General features: G+C 44.1%; 4 protein-coding genes across 4 annotated transcripts; all 4 read left to right on the top strand.

Moving 5' to 3' along the window:
• Nucleotides 1-446: 446 nt before the first annotated feature.
• On the top strand, nucleotides 447-1,975 carry ATNIH1004_005231 (FAD-dependent oxidoreductase; the record flags this gene model as incomplete). Its single annotated transcript, XM_033569885.1, has 4 exons — nucleotides 447-754; nucleotides 814-1,082; nucleotides 1,146-1,513; nucleotides 1,565-1,975. The coding sequence occupies 4 exons, from the start codon at nucleotides 447-449 to the stop codon at nucleotides 1,973-1,975; spliced, it is 1,356 nt and encodes a 451-aa protein (XP_033428691.1).
• Nucleotides 1,976-5,197: 3,222 nt separating this feature from the next.
• Nucleotides 5,198-5,741, top strand: ATNIH1004_005230 (GFA family protein; the record flags this gene model as incomplete). Its single annotated transcript, XM_033569884.1, has 3 exons — nucleotides 5,198-5,263; nucleotides 5,327-5,489; nucleotides 5,542-5,741. 3 exons carry the CDS (start codon nucleotides 5,198-5,200, stop codon nucleotides 5,739-5,741), a joined length of 429 nt encoding a protein of 142 aa, XP_033428690.1.
• Nucleotides 5,742-14,655: 8,914 nt separating this feature from the next.
• Nucleotides 14,656-15,856, top strand: ATNIH1004_005229 (uncharacterized protein; the record flags this gene model as incomplete). The annotated part of the gene is made up of 5 exons (XM_033569883.1): nucleotides 14,656-14,802; nucleotides 14,864-15,197; nucleotides 15,251-15,368; nucleotides 15,419-15,483; nucleotides 15,546-15,856. 5 exons carry the CDS (start codon nucleotides 14,656-14,658, stop codon nucleotides 15,854-15,856), a joined length of 975 nt encoding a protein of 324 aa, XP_033428689.1.
• Nucleotides 15,857-17,946: 2,090 nt separating this feature from the next.
• On the top strand, nucleotides 17,947-18,438 carry ATNIH1004_005228 (uncharacterized protein; the record flags this gene model as incomplete). The annotated part of the gene is made up of 2 exons (XM_033569882.1): nucleotides 17,947-18,098; nucleotides 18,315-18,438. The coding sequence occupies 2 exons, from the start codon at nucleotides 17,947-17,949 to the stop codon at nucleotides 18,436-18,438; spliced, it is 276 nt and encodes a 91-aa protein (XP_033428688.1).
• Nucleotides 18,439-21,140: the final 2,702 nt, after the last annotated feature.

The following is a 21,140-nucleotide window of genomic DNA, read 5'->3' as shown; positions in this document are numbered from 1 at the left end:
ACCACTTGACCATATAAAAAGGTACACGACGACTGATCTTTCGATCAGTCGCATCTAGCTCACTATATAGTAGCGAAGGCTTAGTCTGAGCACCATACTGGGTATAACGCGTGACAGCCTGCCCTGCAATTGCCAGCCTCTAGGGGTAAACATCCCAGGGTTAAATATTTAGACGGGGGGAAGAGCTAGTGAAATACTCTAATACATATACATTAACTGTTTTAATTAGGCCTAGGGCAGATTACTGTAAGTTTAGAACACCAACTGTATTTTCCACTAATGCTAGCTGCTATGCAACAGGACTGAGGCTTGTGTTGGCCCCAAGAAGACCCACTCAAACGGACCCCACGGCCACCATTCTTAACCACTGCCTAAGATATAATAATCTGATGAATCCACTCTCTTCGTCGTATCAACTTTTACCTTCCACCCTCTCCAGTCTGCTCATGGACTCTTTACACCATCCCTTCAAAGTCCTCATTGTCGGAGGTGGTATATGCGGTCTATCTCTAGCACTTATGCTCCAAGAAGCGGGCATTGATTTCCAGCTCTTCGAAGCATACCCTGAAGTCACACCAGCGGTGGGCGCTGGCATCGCGCTGTTACCGAATGGAAATCGCATTCTCGACCAACTTGGTTGCTACGAGGAGATGCTGCGGAACGCAGGTCATGCCATTAACGCTGTGTGTATCCGAGGGCCGGACGGCGGCCCACTGTGGACTTTTGAGAAAGCTGATCAGCGATCGATTGAGAGGTGGGACATTACTACCAATTCCAACTTTATAAGCATAAATGTCGTTGACTGTAATTTAGACATGGATATCCTATGTTTTTTTGCGACCGACAGAGGGTTCTGGATGTTTTGTATAGCCGTCTTCGGGATCTGTCCAAGGTTCTCACTAAGAAGCGAGTGGTGAGAATAGAGCAAACGGAGGATGAAGCTCATATTATAGTAAAAGATGGATCTGTGTATACCGGTGATGTTGTCATTGGGGCAGATGGGGTAAACTCTGTCGTACGACACGAGTTGAGACGACATGCAGTCGAAAAGGGCTTGGGTAGTGACTATGACGATGATAACGGTAAGTACCTATACTCGATATTCTTGCGAGTTTTCGGACAAGCAATACTCATCAAGATTCAAGCCATGCCCGCCAACTACGCATGTATGTTTGGTATATCGACCGGCGTCCCGAGGCTCGCAGTAGGACCGATGCATTTTGTGTGTAACGAAGGGTTCTCCTACGTCATAGGAACTGGTTCGAACCGACAGTATTGGTTTCTCATAGAGAACCTGGGTAAGACTTATCGTGGCCAAGATATACCGAAGTTCGGCTCGGACGATCTGGAGCAAATGGTTCGGAAACACTGGAATGACCGCCTCACCACTGAGGTATGTTTTGGAGAACTGTACGAAAGCAGAAATACTATCGTGTATACTCCACTACGAGAAGGCGTCCTGAAGAATTGGCATTTTGGGAGGGTATTGACAATAGGTGATGCAAGCCATAAGGTATGTAGATGCTACAACCCGGTGATGGTTGTCAAATTAATATGCGGCCAGTTACTACCGCTCCTTGCACAAGGAGGTAACTCAGCTATAGAGTCTGCTGCCTGTCTCACAAACTGCTTGTTCGAAGTCTTGAAATGTTCCAGATCTGATCGACTGCCCCTAGAACAGATCACCGCGGCATTTAGGAAGTTGCAAAACATCCGCATTCCAAGAGTAACCGCCCTTGCCAAATTGGCCAGTGGCCAGCAGAGACTTGATGCAATGATAACACCAGAGATAAAGGCTCTTGTCATGGAGCGAGTCCCAAAATTGGTGCCAGAGAATTTTTACGAAAAATGGCATGGCATCTATGACTCTGCTGTATCACTAAGTATGCTTCCTATGCCGGCACGACCAAGAAAATCTCTCTACTATGACGAGATAAGTCACCCAGGTGTAGATTTGGGGCGCCCCAAACTGTAGAGAGCTTTGTCCTTACATAGCTCCCAATCTAAACTTTGTAATTATCGCTTGAAACTGTATCACATGCGGTGGCGCAGTAAAGAGAAGTCATTAAAAGATCAGCTCACTGGAGTATGCTAGATGAGTGGATGTCTCCATCTATTTTCCGTTATCGTCTTAGTAGTTGAATATCACTGTATAAGTAAGGCTAGTGTTAACGAATAGTATTCTATCTGTAAGTTGTATTTCTAGACATCGCTATAAGAGGATGCCCATATTCCCCTAACTATAAAGCCATCAATTAAATTGCATTAGCTTACTATTGTCCTTATGTTGCAGATCTTGCTACAGGCTTTAATTTCTTTATTAACCAGCCGGCTACAGGAACCACTAGTACAAGCCCATGCTGTTGGGCCCTTTCTTCTGGCTCCTATACATATGCACTATGTTGAATACACTTCTCTCCTTATTTAATAAGTGCGTATCTCACAGCAGTCCCGAAAAGGAACGAAGACCCACCCTTAGGAAGTACAAGGCTACTCAAAAAACAAGATGATTTGTCCGATATCGAATCTACATCATCTACAAGGGACTCCAACATAACATCGTATCCAAACGACAACCTGTCTATAATAAAGCTCATCGCCTCTCGTCTTGAAGAAAGAACCCTTATCTACATATTTGTGAATAGTTTTATTTCCAGGATCGAAGCAAGCATCAATATTAGTATCAGGGCTTTATTGATTTAGAAACTTTTTTTAAGATATTTTGGGCGGCATGGCTGGGAGTCAAGCGGCTTCAATATTTCTAGCACTCAAATTTTGTTGAGGTGATAGGATCGGTCGGGGGTCGCCCAGGAATTACGTTATTATCACCTTAACTAATTAAGTTACATGTCAACAATCAACTAGTTAACGTAACCGGTAAGCGAGCCGGACACGTAAGCGAGCCGGACACCTCTTCCGATCTGTCAAAAGGAAGCCACTCAAAACACTCAAAAATCTGCATTTCTATATAAAGGCTAATTACTACTTCGATTAGGACAATGAGTCCTTTTATGTCCCAGAATATTGCAATCACTGCAGCGTGGTGGCGCCCGTACACGTCGCTCAACCGTAGATAGCCCTTCTTCTACTGGTATTAGTACCTTGTAGCTTCTTGAACCCTATTTCGATGCTGAACATACTCCTGTGCCTCCTTTGTAGAAAATCCTTCTGTAGAATTCATCTGTCCCTTAGGTAGCTTTTTTTTTCGACGCCTCTTTTCATTTCCAGTCCGTAAATCCTGATTCTCTTTAAGAAGAAGAGCTGTTTTATGTAGGTTTTTTGCATATCCTTTTGCAAGCTTGTCCAACCGTATTCTTGTAGCAGAGGTAGGACTTTTAATATGCTCTCCAAGCAGCTGTTTTATTATAGATACCTCTTTATCCAATTGCTTTGTATTGTATGGTGTTTTGGGTGCAGAATTGGTTGATCGACTCCCTGGAGGTGTAGGAGTGCGGAGTTGAATATTAAGATGCTCAAGCACTTTATCTGGATTAAAAGGCACTAAACCAGCTGATAAAAAGCCACTCTTAATATTCTCCTCCTTTAAGGCCTCCGTCCGGGCTTTGGGGTAGGCCTCAAGAAAGTCAAGTTTGTTAATATGGTTAAAACCATGCCGTGCCTTGTCTTCAACCAGCTTTCCATACGCGCGCTTCAACGGCCCAAAACAACCAACATCAAGCGGTTGAAGGAGATGTGATGAGTGTGCTGGCATGCAAATTGGTATAATATTATTTTCACCGCAGATTTGATCAAATTGAGGAGTTAATTGACTTCCATGGCCATCAAGAATTAGCAGCCGATATTGCCCAACAGTACGGCTTGTTGTCGCAGGAATAAATAGTTTTTGAAGCCACCGTAAGCTAATCTGATCTGTAGTCCATCCATTCTCACTAACTTCAATCCTCCAGCTAGCTGGTAAGTCCTTAAACCAGCTTTCTTTATAGACTTTCCCCTTAAAAATAATACAAGGTGGAAGTGCCCATCCAGTAGAGCTAACACATTCAATAGAGGTAACCCATTCTTGATTACCTGGTTGTACAAGAAATGGCTTTCCATGCATACTAGCTCTAGTAACTACTTTAGCAGTAGCTACCAAGCCCATTGCAAAGCCAGTTTCGTCAAAATTATAAATATCTTCTTGTGCAATTCCATGTTGTATTATAGTGATTTGTATGCGCTCAAACCACTCTTTAAGAATCTTAGGATCCTCACACTTGGCACGCTGGTGATTATAGCGCCTAGAATATCTTGATTTAAGCTCATCGCGCCGTTTAATAAAGTTGTATACCCATTTATCACCAACAGTTTGAATAGGTGTGGTACCACGCTTAGCAAGAAGAATATTAGCCATTTCTTGGACATGGGACGGTCGGGGAGCAGCTCCACGTCGGTCCAAGGATAATATCCACTGTACAAGCGATTCCTCTTCATTTTGAGTCATTTTATGACTATTTGCGCGTGATTCATGGCGAAACACGCTGCCTTTGAATCGGTCATGCAATGTTGAGCGTGGAACATTATATACCCGAGCAGCTTCGCGAATATTGCAGATTTCTTTCTTTTTTAAAGCTGATAATGCTAATAAGATCCTACCCTCCTGTTCAACTAAATTTCTTGAATTCTGACGCGCTTTTGGAGGCATGGTAGGTGTTTGAATTAATTGATTATTTTGAAGGCAGCCGAAACGGAAGAGGTGTCCGGCTCGCTTACGTGTCCGGCTCGCTTACCGGTTACGTTAACTAAAGTTATGGTAATATTGATTATTCAGCACCTTTCTCGGTCAACTGTTGTTGATGATACAACATCATCAGATCGCGTATATTTCCTATATGAGTTAGTTTACATTCTTTGATTATTTACCTCGCCTTTATAAACGCGAGACGTTTTGATAGTTTAGTTGAATGGGAGACTAATTCAATGAAGGATCGATACTTGCGAATACGCGTAATTTTATGGTTGACATTACCTAACTATTCTATAATAGTAATAATTAGTGGATAACCCCCAACACGCTGACGTTGGGGCCAATGGTAACAAACTAACTCACGTTGGGATTAGCCTTGTAAGCTGTTCTAAGTTTGGCGTTGCGGTTAAGGTAAATAAATATTTTGCCAGGCCCGAGTAAAGGAGATATGGTTGAATATTCCTCATGAAACCATTGTGCAGCATCATAACATCAGACACTTGCTCTTTAAAAATGGTTGTTGGCGGCTGCTTTTGCGGAAAGATCCGAGTCCAATACAATGGCCAGCCTATCACTTCGGTTAGTATACCTCCTCCAGGAAGTTAATTATTCTTTGAGTTGATACTATTCCTTTTTCAACAGGGCCTATGCCACTGTTCCGATTGTCGTAAACTTTCTGGGACTCTCTACACCTACAATTTTGTCGTCAAGAGTGCAGACCTAAAAATCACTGGGAGCCCGAAGGAAGTTGCAAAAACATCGGACAGTGGAAACCATATCAAGAACTATTTCTGTTCAGATTGTGGTGTGTCATATTATATCTGGGATTCGAAAGGGTAAATTAACAATATCCCTAGGCACACCGCTCTATGGGCTAAGAATGAAGTCCTCCGGAGTTCCTGACGAGATAACAATCGTCCGGGCAGGAATCTTTGATGACATTGGAGTCCTGAATCAATACAAGCCTGAGGCAGAGATATACATTAACGGGCGCGTAAGGTGGATCGATTCTGTCGAAGGGGCTGATCAGTTCATCGGCATGCCCCCGCTACCATAATCCAATGATCGAGCTTATGAGGGTAAAGCTGGGTGGGATACACCTCGGAGGTTAAATAATATACAATACAGATATCCGTGTTTTAGCAATTTGCATACTTATTGGGACAAGATGTATGAGGGGAAAAAAATGAGTACTGGATTGCTGTAAAGGATAACGGCTTATTTCAATTCTTCTCAGTATACTTCAGCACTGCAATGGACGACCCTTCTTCATCTCCACGATCTTCAGGGATGTGGATTACCTAGAACGAGACCCGCGATGCCCAGAGTACGATTTTGACCATTATTCGGAGGACTTGTAGATCCCACCACATATGGATGAGGCACCACAGGATGAAATTTCCCGGCGACCATCGCACTGCGCCATCACCGATTCTAAATACTGCAGCTGCGTATGCTGCTGCGCGACATGCTGAAATTGGAAACAATGTTTCTTGTCGGGCAGGTCCAAGGGAAGGTTGAATGGCCCACTAAGGCATGACATTCTCCAGTGCGAGATAAAGCATGAATTTGACTACAAAAGAGAACAGCTCTGGGTGAGCCGGGTGGGTTCGTCTGAGTTTCCACTTTCCTCAGATACCCGGGAGGCTTGGGATTAACGGCGAACACACATGGTCATTCTGATTTAATTGTTGAAGTAATACAATTCGCTCTGATTTTACTGCTGTGAACTAACAGCTTTATAGAGTATTGTCAAGAACGACTCCATACTCCCTACCATCCAACCAAACAATGAATAAAGTATAGTGTGGCTTTAACTACCTATTCCTGTTACAATGTAGATTCTATCTTGCCCGGAGTACGGCTACTTCCTATGTTAAACAAAACATTCTTGCGATCTTTTAATCATCCTGTCTTCTAGACGTTAGTAGTGATCTTTGAGTTAGAACAACTCCATTAATACTGGAGAGCCCCCTCTGAGAGGGATTTAGATTCATCTCTAGTTCTAGATACTTGGTTTAAGCTTCTACAGCTTCCGGATTGTAGATGTCTTATGTTGGCCTAAAAGCCTGCATTGCTAAATGCAAGAACTCAGTCATATACACTTACAAAAGAGCTACTAAATAGTGAGGTAAATCTTGCTCTATTACTAGCAGTACGAGGCACAGCAAGCTTATTACTCGAAAAATCCGCAGCCACATACCCTGGACCTACTAGTCAAGACACGGTTGGTAAGCAGGAGAAATAAAGTGCTTTATTATGTATTCAATCTTGAAGTCTTTCCAAAGCCTTTTCAAATAGAACACGCTTTGCGGACTTTAACGGAAATAAGGTCAAGGCGGAGATAGGGCCAAAATAAAGAATTTGGAGTCGGTCTTTTCCCCGATGTTTTAATCTGCTGAGTAACTCGCATTCAAAATAGTACGATGCCAGGCGTGGGCTGACCACTGATATCTTTGTTTGTACCTATAATATACCAGAGGAAAAGGAACCCATCGCTGACTGGGATATGAGCTTATTAAGTGTGGGATGTGACCGATCACATCCCACTGTTCTAGGACGGTTCCTGGCATGGGTTAAATGAGGCTTACAAGATGGATACCAGAGCAAGATGCAACTGTCGCCTATGTCTGGACGAAGTGATGAAGATGCGAAAGTCTCTAAGAGGACAAAAACGGCGAACAAACAAAGTTTGCAATACATATAGCGATCTGGCCTGGTCGGGGGACTTGCGGGATGTTCTATAAGGCCAATTCTCCCAACTATATTTGTAAAGAACTAGATAGAGCCCGTTTGACCTCTCGGGACAATTGACTCCGTTGACCCTATTATCCCTTCTGTCCCTACTGCCCCTATTGTCCCTATTGTCCCTGTTGTCCCTACTAGCCCCATTGGCCCTCGAGGACCCACAACACGTGGCTTTTCCCCCTTTTCCTCTTTCTTTCCTTTAATGATTCCTTTTTGTACATAGCGTATTATATAAATTCTACGGGTTCAGCCCCTGGCAGTATTCTTGTTTTCCCGAGTCACCTTCAAGCCAAACTCTGGAGGCACTGTTAGATCGAGTTAAAATAGTTATTCAGTCGCGCAATCTGTTATTCGTTAAGTACACAGGATCTTGGTCTGGTCTCAGCCGCGCATTCAGAGAGATATATCAGGATGGGCTTACCGCATTCTTCCGCGGGCATTCGGCCACAATCATAAGGATTTGCCCATGAATTTTATGCAGACATATAATTATTCCTAGACAGTACAGAATGATGCATAAGGCTACCATGGCAAAAGCTCCTCTTATCAGTTAGGGCCATTTTGTTAGAGTTAGCCATTACGTCTGCTTTTTGTGACGGCGCTGGCAACTATTATATAAGAGAGAGCGACTCTAGGACTGCGCCCGAGAACACTAGTCTTCTGCTCCTGGCGCAGCAGTTTAGCCTCTGGAACGCTCCTATAGATTAGGTCATGAATTTTCCAGTATGTTTTCCAAGTATAAATAATTCCTTGACTAAGCGGCTAGTATTTGGCGGTTGAATTAGCTGGAAGCCATATGATTAAAGTTTTTTGAAGCCGCATTTCAATTTTTTCAACAGCTGATTCACGTGCAGAAAAATTATCAAGTCAAAGAACCACTAGTCTACCAGCCATCCTTGTATCAAACAAGCGAAGAAATTCTTCAAAGATACTGGTAGTCATCCATGCCACTTTATTATGCCTCTAAATACAACCTAAGTTCTCAATTTTTATACCAGATACAGCAAAATATTTAGGCCCTTTTGCGGTGCTAATAATCATAAGAGGAAGCCGTTCAGATTTATTAGACCTGTCCCATGCTAATGCACTTATCCGTACTTTATTCTTTTTCCTTCCTGGAAGACTTCGCGTTGTAAGGCTGGTATCCGGAAGCAATCTCCAATAGAAGCCAGTTTCATCGGCATTGTAGATATCACTTGGAAGTGCTTGCCAAATTTTAACAATTTGTGACTCTGCATCAGTCGAAACGCTGGCCAATTCTTCTTGTTTTTTATTTAAACAATATTACGACAACCTTGAAAGCTATTGACCCAGCTATTACTAACTTAAGGCATTTTTGCTTTGGGATAGAAAAAAGGCTAAACTGGTGAGCTTTATATATATATATATTCCCATATAATCTTTTGTGATATAGCAATCTGGTATTCTGCACGCTTAATCCACTCGTAAAGCTCCTTTCTTAGCTCCGGCCAGTATTCTATTTGAGTCCGTTTATTGTCTCGCCTGTGATCTTCGATTTTGTGGTCAACGAAGGCAAATTTTAGGGAGAGCGTTTAAGAGATACTGGAAGGATTAACCTGGTGTTAATATATCTCTTTAAGTCGCTTTGCAGTGCTAAATTATTTAAACATGGCTTCAATTTCTGTTGACGTAGAGAAGCGCGCTGGCTGTTGGTCATTGATAGCTTTAGCATTGTGGAGAAATGTCTGACGGCAGGCAGATCAGATTAATAAATCATATTGTGCACTATATCAAGAATACTAAAGATAGGGAGGAAAGGAAGAAGGTGGAAGTGCGTTGTCATGGTGAGCGAGAATATGGTGGGTAGCTTCCCAGCCCTAGCCCTGTGCTGTCAGCCGGTCTTCATCCCAATACATTCCGCTTGCAAACCACATAAATATCACGTCACTGCGTTGAGCTGAACGCGATGTCCAAGGTAAGGTCATCACAAAAGGGACGAAGTCGAAATTGATAAAGCCAGTTTTTATTACTAAATTATTCCCAAGCATAAGACTTATGGTTTGAACTACGAGTGTAGATGTTTGTGGCGGTAAGGTAAATCTCTTGTAGATATACCAAGCTCCTGTGACATATCCCTACAGTGGAATGTTTGGGCATCTTAAGTGGTCTGCTTATTCTATGATAATAGGAACCTCTACAGGTAGAACATAGACTGTCAGGGGGCTGAACCTATAGAATCTATAAAAAAAAAAAAAAATAGGCTATATATAAAAAGGAATCGTTGAAGGAAGGAAAGAGAGAATGGGGCAGGTAAACGAGAAGGGAGAGCCACTTATTGTAGGTCATCGATGACCAATAGGGCCAATAGGGACAAGTAGGCTCAAGAAGTTAAATAGGAACCCTCTAGGCTTCCTAATTTAGCTTAAACTGTATTTACTGGTAAATTACCAATTCTCTTATTTCACAGTTCGCATGAACCTATAAAAATACGGTAAATTGCCATCCTTACCTCTACACCTGGTGTTACATAAAAGATATCTCGAAGGCGAACATTGATATGAAGTGAAAGTGTGATTGCAGAGAGACTGTGTATAGTACGTATGTCGGAGCTGGCAATGCGCTCACTAAGAGTTTCTTAACTGTAGGGATTTCTTTGAAAGTCATAGCGTATCTTGTCAATCTTTTAACTATTTGAGAAATAGTTGCCTGGTACCACTCTTGTATCAGCCTTAATACACCTACACGACAACATCAGGGACTTGGATCGACGCCCGTTTCACCTTCATCCTGACAGAGCATACTAATAGCAATATCAAGGACATTTATGAAGTACTCCGAATAAACCCACAACCATGGACGGTTGCCTTATCATCCAATGTCTGCCAAGACGGTATATATCACAGCCAGGAAGCCCCTGCATCAGCTCCTACGCTAGAGACAGCGCCAACGCAAAGGCCTTAGACAGTTCCTTGGCAATCCAATGGCTTCCTTGCCGATGCTCCACTTCTCATAGCAGGCATCCGAGTGGTCCGTCTACAGGTTACAGGTGAAGTGGGAAAATACGTGTCGGGCGGAACCACCCGCCGACATTCTTACTACAGGAATAATTGCCCCACAGTTGTGATGGTAGGCCTCGCCTATCGGTGGCATTTCCGAAGGCCCAGACTTTTTGTACTCAAGCCCAGTACATATTGGTGGTGCGGGTGTTGAGTCTGGCTAGTTTGTGGACGGGAAGTTCTAGCGCCACCAAAATGATATTATTGTACGAACTCTGGGTGACAATGGAAAAGACGCGGTTGTGCGTGGTGTTTGGAGTACGGAGTAGAAACTGTCGCCTTTTCGCCATAGTAATCGCCGCTTTAACAACCCCTTCGCAAAAGGTACTTGACTAGCCCTAATCCGAAGTTTCGGGCGATAAACAGAAGTACAGATATGCGCTGCGGAGCCTGGCGCATACATGATTAGTAGGAGATACCTAAAGTGGTGGCCCTCGTCTACGCTTGTGTCTTTGCTTAAATGTTAGATATCACTCAATTCGAAAAATCTAAGCTTAGGGGGAGAAGAAGCTGAGAAGGAAAGGCACTGATCCTTGTTTCGGCAATAATATTGAGGATTTGTGGGCCGGTCCTGGGTCAATATTTCTCCCTGTAATAAAAACCCACTCCGTCTCAGTTTAGAAAAGCAGAAGGGCCTGCGAACCGGTTGTTCTTATGGTCCAACTGTAGCAGCTTTGAAAAATTGTCTTTAAAAACGGCACACTATAGTTTTGGCTCTGGATGCTCTATAATAATATAAATCAAGGTGTAAAATCAAGCACGGAGCAAGGTTACATGCCAGGCGCTGGGTAAGAAGTTGCACAGTTAATAATGATCCAATCCTCGAGCTTACCAGCTCTAATCCATGAATAATATCTACCACCCTCCTTAAATCGATCAGTTTATCAACTCTCTTGTGATGCCTGAGTAGCTCAATCTCCCACTTTTTTATGGTACCCAGAAGTCAACTCGACCATTACTCGCCCGGGATAATTTACTGGAGATTTGCACAACCCGGCCTGCTACTACGTTAAATGCACTATAAAATTCGTCTTGGTATTGGGCCTCTGTTGGTCGCTGTTGCCCTGAAGTTGACAATTTACTATCTGTGCAATGCTAAAGGTCCTGCTTTAAGAAGTGTTGCAGGATCTCCTGGTACAAGCTTTAAATAGTAGGGAACGTTTTATTAGGGAACTTTCTTTCTCTTTGGCCAACTTGGTACTCCATATACCTAAAACAGTTAGAACAGAATAAATAACGCTGAAGGGAATATTACTTTTATATAAGTGTAATTATATAGAATACTAATACATTGACTACTCCCTCTATCTCCTGAACTACCCTGTGAATCCCGCGGTTTTTATAGCAGAACTTGAGGCCATCTATAGACTCATTATACTTAATATATCCATCCTCTAGTACTTTGCATAGGGTTCTCTTGTGCTTCAGTTGTAAGTCTTTCACAATAAGGAAAAGACCGCCAGACAGGTTCTGGAAGATTCTTAAAGGCTTTATTATTATCTACTAAGGCTTCGACCACAAAGCTTTCTGTTATTTTAGTAGTAGCTTCATTGTATCTCAGAGCGGAGCACCTAAAAATTAGAGTTAGTTATTGAAAGGCACATATAACTGTCAGGATGCAAGCGCTATGCCTATAACAGGTATGTTATATACCTCGAAAAGATAGCCCACTAACAAATCCACAGCCCCGGGGTGGCCGCTTGTCTGCTTAAACAGATAGTTTCGAGCATCTGTATTAATAGTGTACTTTTCAACTTCAGATCTGCTTAGTTTTGTCACGACCATGATAACTCATTTTCGCTGTAGAATAGACCTATTGGTGGTGAATTTGGTTCGTGTGATGGAGTTTATAACATGCGCTACGTGGGAAAGAAGGTAATGGTGTCTGATTGTCCCTTATATTATATAGCAAGCCCACTGACGGGCTTCCATATAAATAGAAGAGACATAGTTTTATCTTTCACCTAAAAGGACCCGAGATATATTTATCAATGTAGTCTCAGAATGCAGTGTTTTTATATAACCATTATGCTTCGTCCACAATAATCACAGTGCCGGCGGTAAAGATATTTTGTTTCTTTCCCAATATTGTGTATTTACGCCTACCAACCTGAGCAAAATTAACGCAAGGATCTTCGGTCGGAAGATTATCATGTCTTTATTCCCAAACCCAAGCCAAAATACTGTCCTTCCTTGCTGGCTTAAATAATCACTTAACAGCTGTGCGAGTGTTGCCTTTCCACTTGCTAGTGTGCCATGTGTATGGACGATACCTTGCAAATTAATAATTTCTTCAAACTTTAATAACGTTCCATCCCGAGTGTATGTCCCTTGTTTGTTGAGTTGTAGAGATCCTGCTGGCATTATTGCAAACTATGGCTATGACATAATAGTTCACGACGCAGGATTTTAACTAGCTCGGGAAAACATAGATTTACTTTCTGTATCAACTATTATCTGGGCCAATGTGCAAGTTCAGAGCTAGGACGAACTGGAACGCCAGCTCTTTCAAAGAATTCCCTCTGACCGGCATTAATTAAAAATTAATTCCCGTTAATCTTAGCATTCAATAATTTCTTAGTATCATCGTCGTCGAGCGGCACATGCAGCTTCTTCTAGATCCACCCAAGAAGTACAGTCGTCTTCAACGATTTGATTTCTTGGCTAGAGGAGTAACCAGAATTCGATGGTTGCCTTGACGACTTGTCTGAGACGGCGATCCAGAGACTGACCATGGCGTTGGAAGTAACTGCGAACACACTGGCAGTCCAAGAAAACCAGGTGCGTGTAGACTGCTGGCAGGCGCCGACTATCGGTCGAGACGGAGGGCTTGGAGCGAATCGTAAAGGAGGGGTATTGGCGGGCGCAGGGGTTAGATGGGGATTTAGGGAATGGGCTGGTCACTGTATTGTCGTGAGGCTCGAGATGGCAAACGGGTGCGGATGCGAGGATGCTGGCCACAACGAGGGTGGGGAATAGGAAGAGGAGGGAAGAGGGAATTTGAAGGTAGATCTGACATGATGTCGCGCATGGCGGCGCCAAGCAGCAAGAAGACGCTTTTCCCATTTTCCGTAACTCAACATCACCTGTGACTACGGAGTGCTTCATAGTGTTAGGATAATTATTGATTTCTGCTCGATGGGCTGATGAAGGAGGATTAATCTGGGAGAACAAGAAAGCCAACCTGATTTCATGGTGGTAATCCCAACAGATGAAAGGAGGGAGGCATCCAGTCTCTCAAGTAGACGGTGTATGACGGAAATACAGACTTCCCGCAGGGCTGAATTGTCCGCATAGATACGAGGAATTTATTGTAGCCTCGTGCGGGACAGATCAGGTTGACTGAGGCGTTGATTGCATTAGTCGAGTGATACATCGATCCTGATCGGTGAGAGATTTCCTGCGGCCAATCTGAAAGAAGATAGAATTTAAGAGATTGAGGTGAATCAGAGATCGATCAAGCAGTGTATACAGTCTTATGTACAGTTGTCAGTCCCAGAAGTAGGTTCATTTCTAACCGATCCGATGTTATCTAGTAAAGCATCGATTTGTCAGATTCGAGGCATGACAGTCAACTTTTTCCGAGCATAACATTGGATAGCGTGGGGATGTCAATTCACTGGTCAACCCGGCGTGTCCCACGGGCGATCCCCGGAGCAAACGTACTTCTTGATGCTGTTTCCAGCATCACCATTGGTGCCAGCAGCTCGGTTCCGTATGATCCGGTCGATACTTAACTGGTTTGGGCAGGACTAATGCAAGACGGACCTAGTCGAAAGCGTCTATATTCTACCAGACATTCTCAGTATCGGACCAGTCCACTAATCTAGGCTACCGATGACCCGGCGAATTTCCTGGCCCAAATATGATCTGTATCCAGGAATCCAAAATTCCGACAAGGCCAAAGCCATAAGTATGACATAATGGAATGATCAGGGGTGCATTTGATGTCGCACAGTCCCTTTTCCGACTTTCACCTGAAACAAGTGATCGATAGCTCACAGGCACGGAACAGCCTGTGGTGCTTTACAAGTGCCGTACAAAGAAACATAACTAAACTATTTCTACTCTCGTAAATGTCCATCCCCCTTTCAATCGCGGAATGGATTTCGGTGAGGATAGTCAATTTCGCCCTTTCCAACCATCGCTGGCTCGCACCGACCGCCAAGCTCTTGTTCCTAGATCCTGTATCTCCGCGTTGTCAACATGGGCGATGACCAGCGTCTGAAGGCCATCGCAGTACTATGGGTGATGACCGGACTATCGTTCATTCTCGTTCCTCTCCGTCTATATACGAGAATCTATCTTCTCAGAGGATTGGGACTCGATGATCATGTTTTCAACTTGGGTTGGGTGCGTCAGTGCTCGTCGATCATCTGCGGCGCCTGAAGGACATGGCTGACGCCGAATACAGGTCTTCATGTTGTTGCATACCATCTTCTACACGGTTGCCGACACCATCCCATCGGACGACCCTCGGGCCATGTACATGGGAATGATCGGACAGACGTTTGCAATTCTCGGTCTGGCGATTGCGAACATTTCGCTGGGGATCTTCTTGCTTCGGATTGTCGTCAAAGCATGGCATCGACTGTCAATTTATATTGCCACGGTGAGCGTCTCACTGGTGTCTGTCTTGATGGTCGTCGTCTTCTGGGTGCAACGCTCGCCCACTGAGAGTATCTACGACCCGACCGTCGCTGGTCGGACGCTCATACCTGTTCGACCGTTTTCCACGCTTCTGGGGTGTATGTTCTGTCAATAGCCGGTTTTCAATTCTGTACTAATATTACTCACCCAGCATGGTGTACCGTGGTGGACTTCTTTTTTGCCATTATTCCGTGGATTTTCATCTGGGAGCTGAACATGAGGTTCAAGGAAAAATTGACCATCACCATGAGTTTCAGCCTCGGCTTTATGTACGTCTGACTATGAGCACGATGCACCAGATGCTAATATTTCCTGATAGAGCAGGTATTTGCGGAATAATTCGAACGGTTGAGTTGAGCAAGCTATCGGAGACCAATTACACCGGTAGGATCCCACATCATAATTCCACAGATACATGGCTGATCATATATCGTTGGCGGATTCAGAGGGAACCGTCACGTTGATTATTTGGTCGGCCATCGAGCTGGCCGTGACGCTCATCTGTGTCGGGATTCCCACCGTCCGACCTCTGTATCTTAAGATCGTCCACCGATCGAACTCAAAATACACGCCAGACTACAACAAAGAGACCGACAATGGCGAGAACCTACCGCGGTTTGAGATGCCGATGAGGAAATTCAACCACATGAGGTATCATGATGGGTCGTTGGACGGGGACGTGACAGACGCGAGCATCGAGAATCAGTATCCGGATTGCATCCAGATTCACCATGAGGTGAAAGTTGAAGCTCACTAACGTACGCCATAAAGCTTCTTATCCAATATCATTATCTCCGAGTTTTTGGTTTTAACGTTTTCCATTCATTGATGAGTTCTTGTCATGTTATATATATATTTCCTGCATCCTCCAAATGTTCCAGCAAGGCAGGGGCGAGGGCTGCAGCATAGCACTAAGTATATTGATTTCCCATGCAGGCTATTTTTTTGGAATTGAATACGATATATATAGCCATTCTTCTCTCTAAATTGTGTATATATAGGACAAATGCTGCCTACTTGCTATCAAGTGTCAATACCAGACACTTCTCGACAGGATGGAGTAGATTGAATTATCAAATTAACCCAGTGGCAAGTATACTTAGTCGTCGAGTTCATTAATCGATAGCTTTCTTAGCCTATAATATAGTCAACGCAGGATCTGTTGATCTATGGATCTGGTTTAGAAACAGAACCGATTCAGATATCTCGCTGTCTAGATGCATTCCTGCCAAATAACCTCCCCGTAGATCGATGATCCTTCCGTTTTCCGCGGTAGATTGGACGACTCTGTCTCAACCGATGATCGTCTTTGTATCTACTAAGTAATTCCCGATCAAAGAGACGGACTCCTTGCATACGTCCGATCATATTATCTGGCCAATGCGATATCCATTTAGCAGCTCAGACAGTGGAATATGTGTTCGAAGGGCTAGAGTATGGTACTTCAGCTAGCGAAATCCTATCCAATTCAGTCTATTCTTATAGCACTATATGTCAGCATAAGCATACTATAACCAGATTTGATAGTGATTTGAGCTCATCTACGGACGGCAGTAACCGGCCGTATCTCAAAAGCTGAGGCTTGCTCATCAATCATCCATAAACATAACAATTTACAGGCCTCATTAATCCGCTCCTCGAAAGATCCTCAATATTTGAATCTACCCACCAGATACCACCGTCCCAAACGATCTCTCGTCCATGTTGACACATCTCCCTCCGTCCTCGAACTAGTCATTTATCTTTTCCTCTAATGACGCGTCCGCCACGACGAACAGCACGTCCGGTCGAACATTCACCACCGTGTAAACATCTCCAGGAGCATTTCAGTCTCGCACCATAGCATCGTCTCAGGGATTGCCAGATGCGTCAGGATAAGATCCGTACTGGCTACGGTATCGCTCTGGAGATCCGGTTCAGCCGGTCAATCACACGGGGATATAATAAACTTGCTCAACTTATTCAGAGCGAGATACATAACGTCCTGCGAAGTGTTGAACGGACGTACGAAGACATGACATCGTCGATATGCGCAGTATCATATCCTCATCCCCTGCCGTCGTATCCAGTCTAGGGCTAGTTCCACTCCTTCGCGATTTGTGATGACTAGTGGGACCACACTACGTGGACGTCGAAGAGGTGAAAACAGAACTCTAGGATTAGATTGTCACTGATATTCAATGGAAGTTGGATTGTTTGCGGGGCTCTTAGCGTGTTAATGAAGAGTCATTTTATGCCACTCGGTGCTCTAATTGGTGTTGCCTACATTCTGATCTTTTCACGTCAGTCCAGGATCTACGGAGTCAGACTCTCGCTCACATTAGTTCAACCGAGATATCGCCATGGGCTCGATCCATCGTCCTAATAGGAGCTAAAGACAGCGGTTCGATCAGGACCACAGCATCTTTTGATCAGCATCAGTTGGCTGATGCTGCGAATTAAATACCGCTCATGATTACATACAGAATAGATGTCTGGTCTGACAACAAAGCCAGAAAAATGCGTAGTCTAGAATATCGAGATAAAATAATTCGACTGCTAAAAGCCCAGGGGCCTTAGTAAGTTGTATTAGTGTGTTATGGAAGCCGGGAGAATTCTATCTTAATAGAATCCGTAGCTGAGTGTAAACTGGAGTGCTAAAGACTTACTGCATGTCAGCGGCCCTTAGTCTGTACTCAGTACTATACTGACCCATTCCTAGATCCATCGTAGCACTTCATAATATCTCCCTTCATCCTCATACAGTCGATTGAACAGCCCGGTGCGCTCTGCCCATCCATTTCCCTCCCTCCATACTTCCTCCATTCTCCATTCATTCCATGCACTACTCTATCGATCCGTCACACAATGGCATATGCACCTAGAATTCTATCGAGACACCACAGAGGATACATGGAATACACTCTGGGCCAAGCCCGTCGCTCCCCTCCTGCACCGACTAAGTTCTGCGTGGGCACCGTTCTCGTCGACGCTGACCGGAATGAGATCCTATCCACGGGGTATTCAATGGAGCTACCTGGCGATTGACTGGGAGACCTAGGAACGCCCATACCGAACAATGCTGCTTGACTAAACTCGCTAACCGGACCGTATACCGGAAGATTAGCTGGGGATAGTGCTACTCAAGCGTAACATTCTCTACACGGCCATGGAACCATGCGCCAAACACTTGAGCGGTAATACAACCTGCGTGGAATGGATCTGAAGACTGGCAGACTCCACCAAAGTCATATGTGGGAAGCACCAGAGACAATCATTGCGGACAACACTGGAAGAAAAACCCTGGAGGCGGGCGCCCAGGACATGGAAGATTGCATCCTTGCCGTGTCGACTGCATGATTTTATTAGAAATAGATCGAAATGCTCCCCGGACGCTTACTAGGCATCACCTCTATGCTATGAACCCCTTCTCTTTCATCCAGTTATAATCAACCAGAAACGTTCCAGATAAACTACTGTTGATAACGTACAGCCGTAATCTTGGAGTATGAAGAGGGACAATCTATAGGCGCAGAAGCGAACATTGTGTTGATGCCAATGTTGTTTGCCAGTAGGTGTCCATCACTGCCAACATTCCCAGCTGATAAGCGTAGAACTGCCCAAAGGGTGCCGTGTTCTATCGACAGAGAACCATGCGTGGCGCATCAAAGTTGAGTCGGCCGACGGAACCCCTCTGTTCTTTAAAAAAGGATTGCCCGGGGAGCGAGGCAAGAATATGGTCCATAGAGAATCCAGAGTCAATGAAGGCGATCCATGTGGTGCCACTCGACTTCGTCTCCAAGCGGATAGCATGGGGAACATACTCCACTACATCAGACAAACACTTTTTCCTATGCTAATATCGAGAAATGAGTGATACCATGCCCGATCCAACAAAGTCTTCCACTCAATTGGCGACGTTCCATCAGAATAGTCAATCACCGATAGAAATTTCGGGTTTCACATGACGACGTATAACGGCAGTCTGCCTCAAGCGACCAATTGGAAAGACAGCTGGGAGTGTTCTTCAAAACGTTTGAGGCAAGCATTGGGCCTTGAATTAAAGGCAAAGTGTCCGAACTCCACGAACGCTGAGCTTCAGAACCCAGTCAATGAGCACTAGGATGACTAGCTAAAGTGTTATGCTTGTGAACTGATTTGTAATCTAGTTACACTGATGGCTATAGACTCTGATAGATTAGCGATGACTACAGATCTCAATTTCTGATAGTTAGCGTATTGTATTCCTGGACTTAAGCCAATAGCATCTGGCCCTAGAACTGTAACATTACTGAATATTATATAAAATATGATCCTGCATCAGTTGTCCCAAATTGTATCCCATGTTGTCTCGACTCTTTTAACAAAGTTGAAAGGGCTGGTCGCTTTTCACCGAGCCAAGAGTGCCGCCAGGTGTCAACATTCACACAAGCACTTCAGAATCTGTACAGTTTTTTTTGGGACTCTCCTAAATCTTCCAAGTGTCGCCGTATATCAAACACATACGACCACAGGGTGTGGAAAACAGGGCTTCCCGTCCGCTCAGCCGTACTTAAGCCACACGCCGGCCGGTTAGTAGTTGGGTGGGTGACCACCAGCGAATCCCGGCTGTTGTATGTTTTTTCGTGAGATTTTTGTGTTTTATGTATGTAGTTGGTTTGCTCTATTTTAGTTCTGGACAACGGAGGGTAGGTAGTTCCATAGCTGAAGTGATCTGCGGAAGGGGGCTTATGTGACATGCGTCATTGGTAAATTCTGATCCTGGTCAGGGCTAGTCCATTAGCGTGTATTTATTCTCTGTTGGTAGAGATAAAATGGCCGTAAATATGCCAGCTGGTATTACTACAAGAGCATAAATGGTTACTTAGGTTCCCTCCGATTTTTATTTACCCATTCTCCCAAATATAAGATTCCCAGGAAGTTGGATACCTGGCTGGGTTAATAGTTATCGTGTCGAGATCTAGTCTAACCAACCGGCCTAGCACATCATGGAATAGTGCAAGAATAACTTCCTTGCCTGAATTATCAAAGCTAAAGCTATACACACCGTGTTGATCCCTGAGCTTGTTAAAGGTGACTAGGGCCCTACATCTTACCTACTGCTCCCTGATCAGGCTATCCAACCACGCCAAAAGCTGAACAGGATCCGACGAATGCCCCCAGCTCGAGATCCTAGAATAGGAAGATTTATAATCCATGAGAATACAGAAGACTTGCCCAGCCGAGTCATAATTTTGGTTGTCAATAGTGAATACATACTCTGCTGTACTATCAACCCGGCCGGGTATCCAACTTTCTGCGAACCTGATGTTTTGGAGAATGAGTAAATAAAAATCGGAGGGAATCTAAGTAACCATTTATGCCCACACAGTAATACCAGTTGGCATGTTTACGGCCACTTCATCTCTACCAACGGAGAATAAATACACGTTAATGAACAAGCCCTGACCAGGATCAACATTTACCAATAAGACGTGTCACGTAAGGCTTTCTATCAAGCCCCCCTTACTTCCGCAGATCATTTCAGCCATGGAATTACCCTCGTTGTCCAGAACTAAAATAGAGCCAGCCAAGTACTAGCCGACCAGTGTGTGGTTTCAGTACAGCTGAGCGGACTAGAAACTTTATTTCCCACATCTTATGGTTGTACAGTCCTCAGCATTAGTTTGAATAATTGGTTGCCGCGAAATCCAGCTATGGAGCTATTGGTCGACGTCCTCCTACCGACAATTCGGAGTCTGTAAGAAGCCATCTCCCATTACGAGTCTTATGGAGGTAACAAGCCCCGGTGAATGGTTTCTTAACCCTTCCCCCTCTCCCTCCCGAGCTAACAAGCTCCGCTACCTTGCCCGGGAAGTGCCACCATCTTTATCAATGATAATCTGCAATAATTCCAAATATCGCGATATATTGCGTAGTTGGTGTGAGAGTGGCTGTTTTTCTTAACTTTGTTATATCACATGACCACATAGCATTGTTATATATAGGCTGCTGATTTCTATATCTTTTATTCTTAAACCACAGTTCTCAAGACATTGTTTTGGTTATAAATGTGTTTTTGC

The sequence above is a fragment of the Aspergillus tanneri genome (genome assembly GCF_003426965.1).
Source record: "Aspergillus tanneri strain NIH1004 chromosome Unknown AapTan_3_pilon_pilon_pilon, whole genome shotgun sequence".
Classification (NCBI taxonomy): Eukaryota; Fungi; Ascomycota; class Eurotiomycetes; order Eurotiales; family Aspergillaceae; genus Aspergillus; species Aspergillus tanneri.
This window is presented reverse-complemented; position numbering and strand designations above follow the sequence as displayed.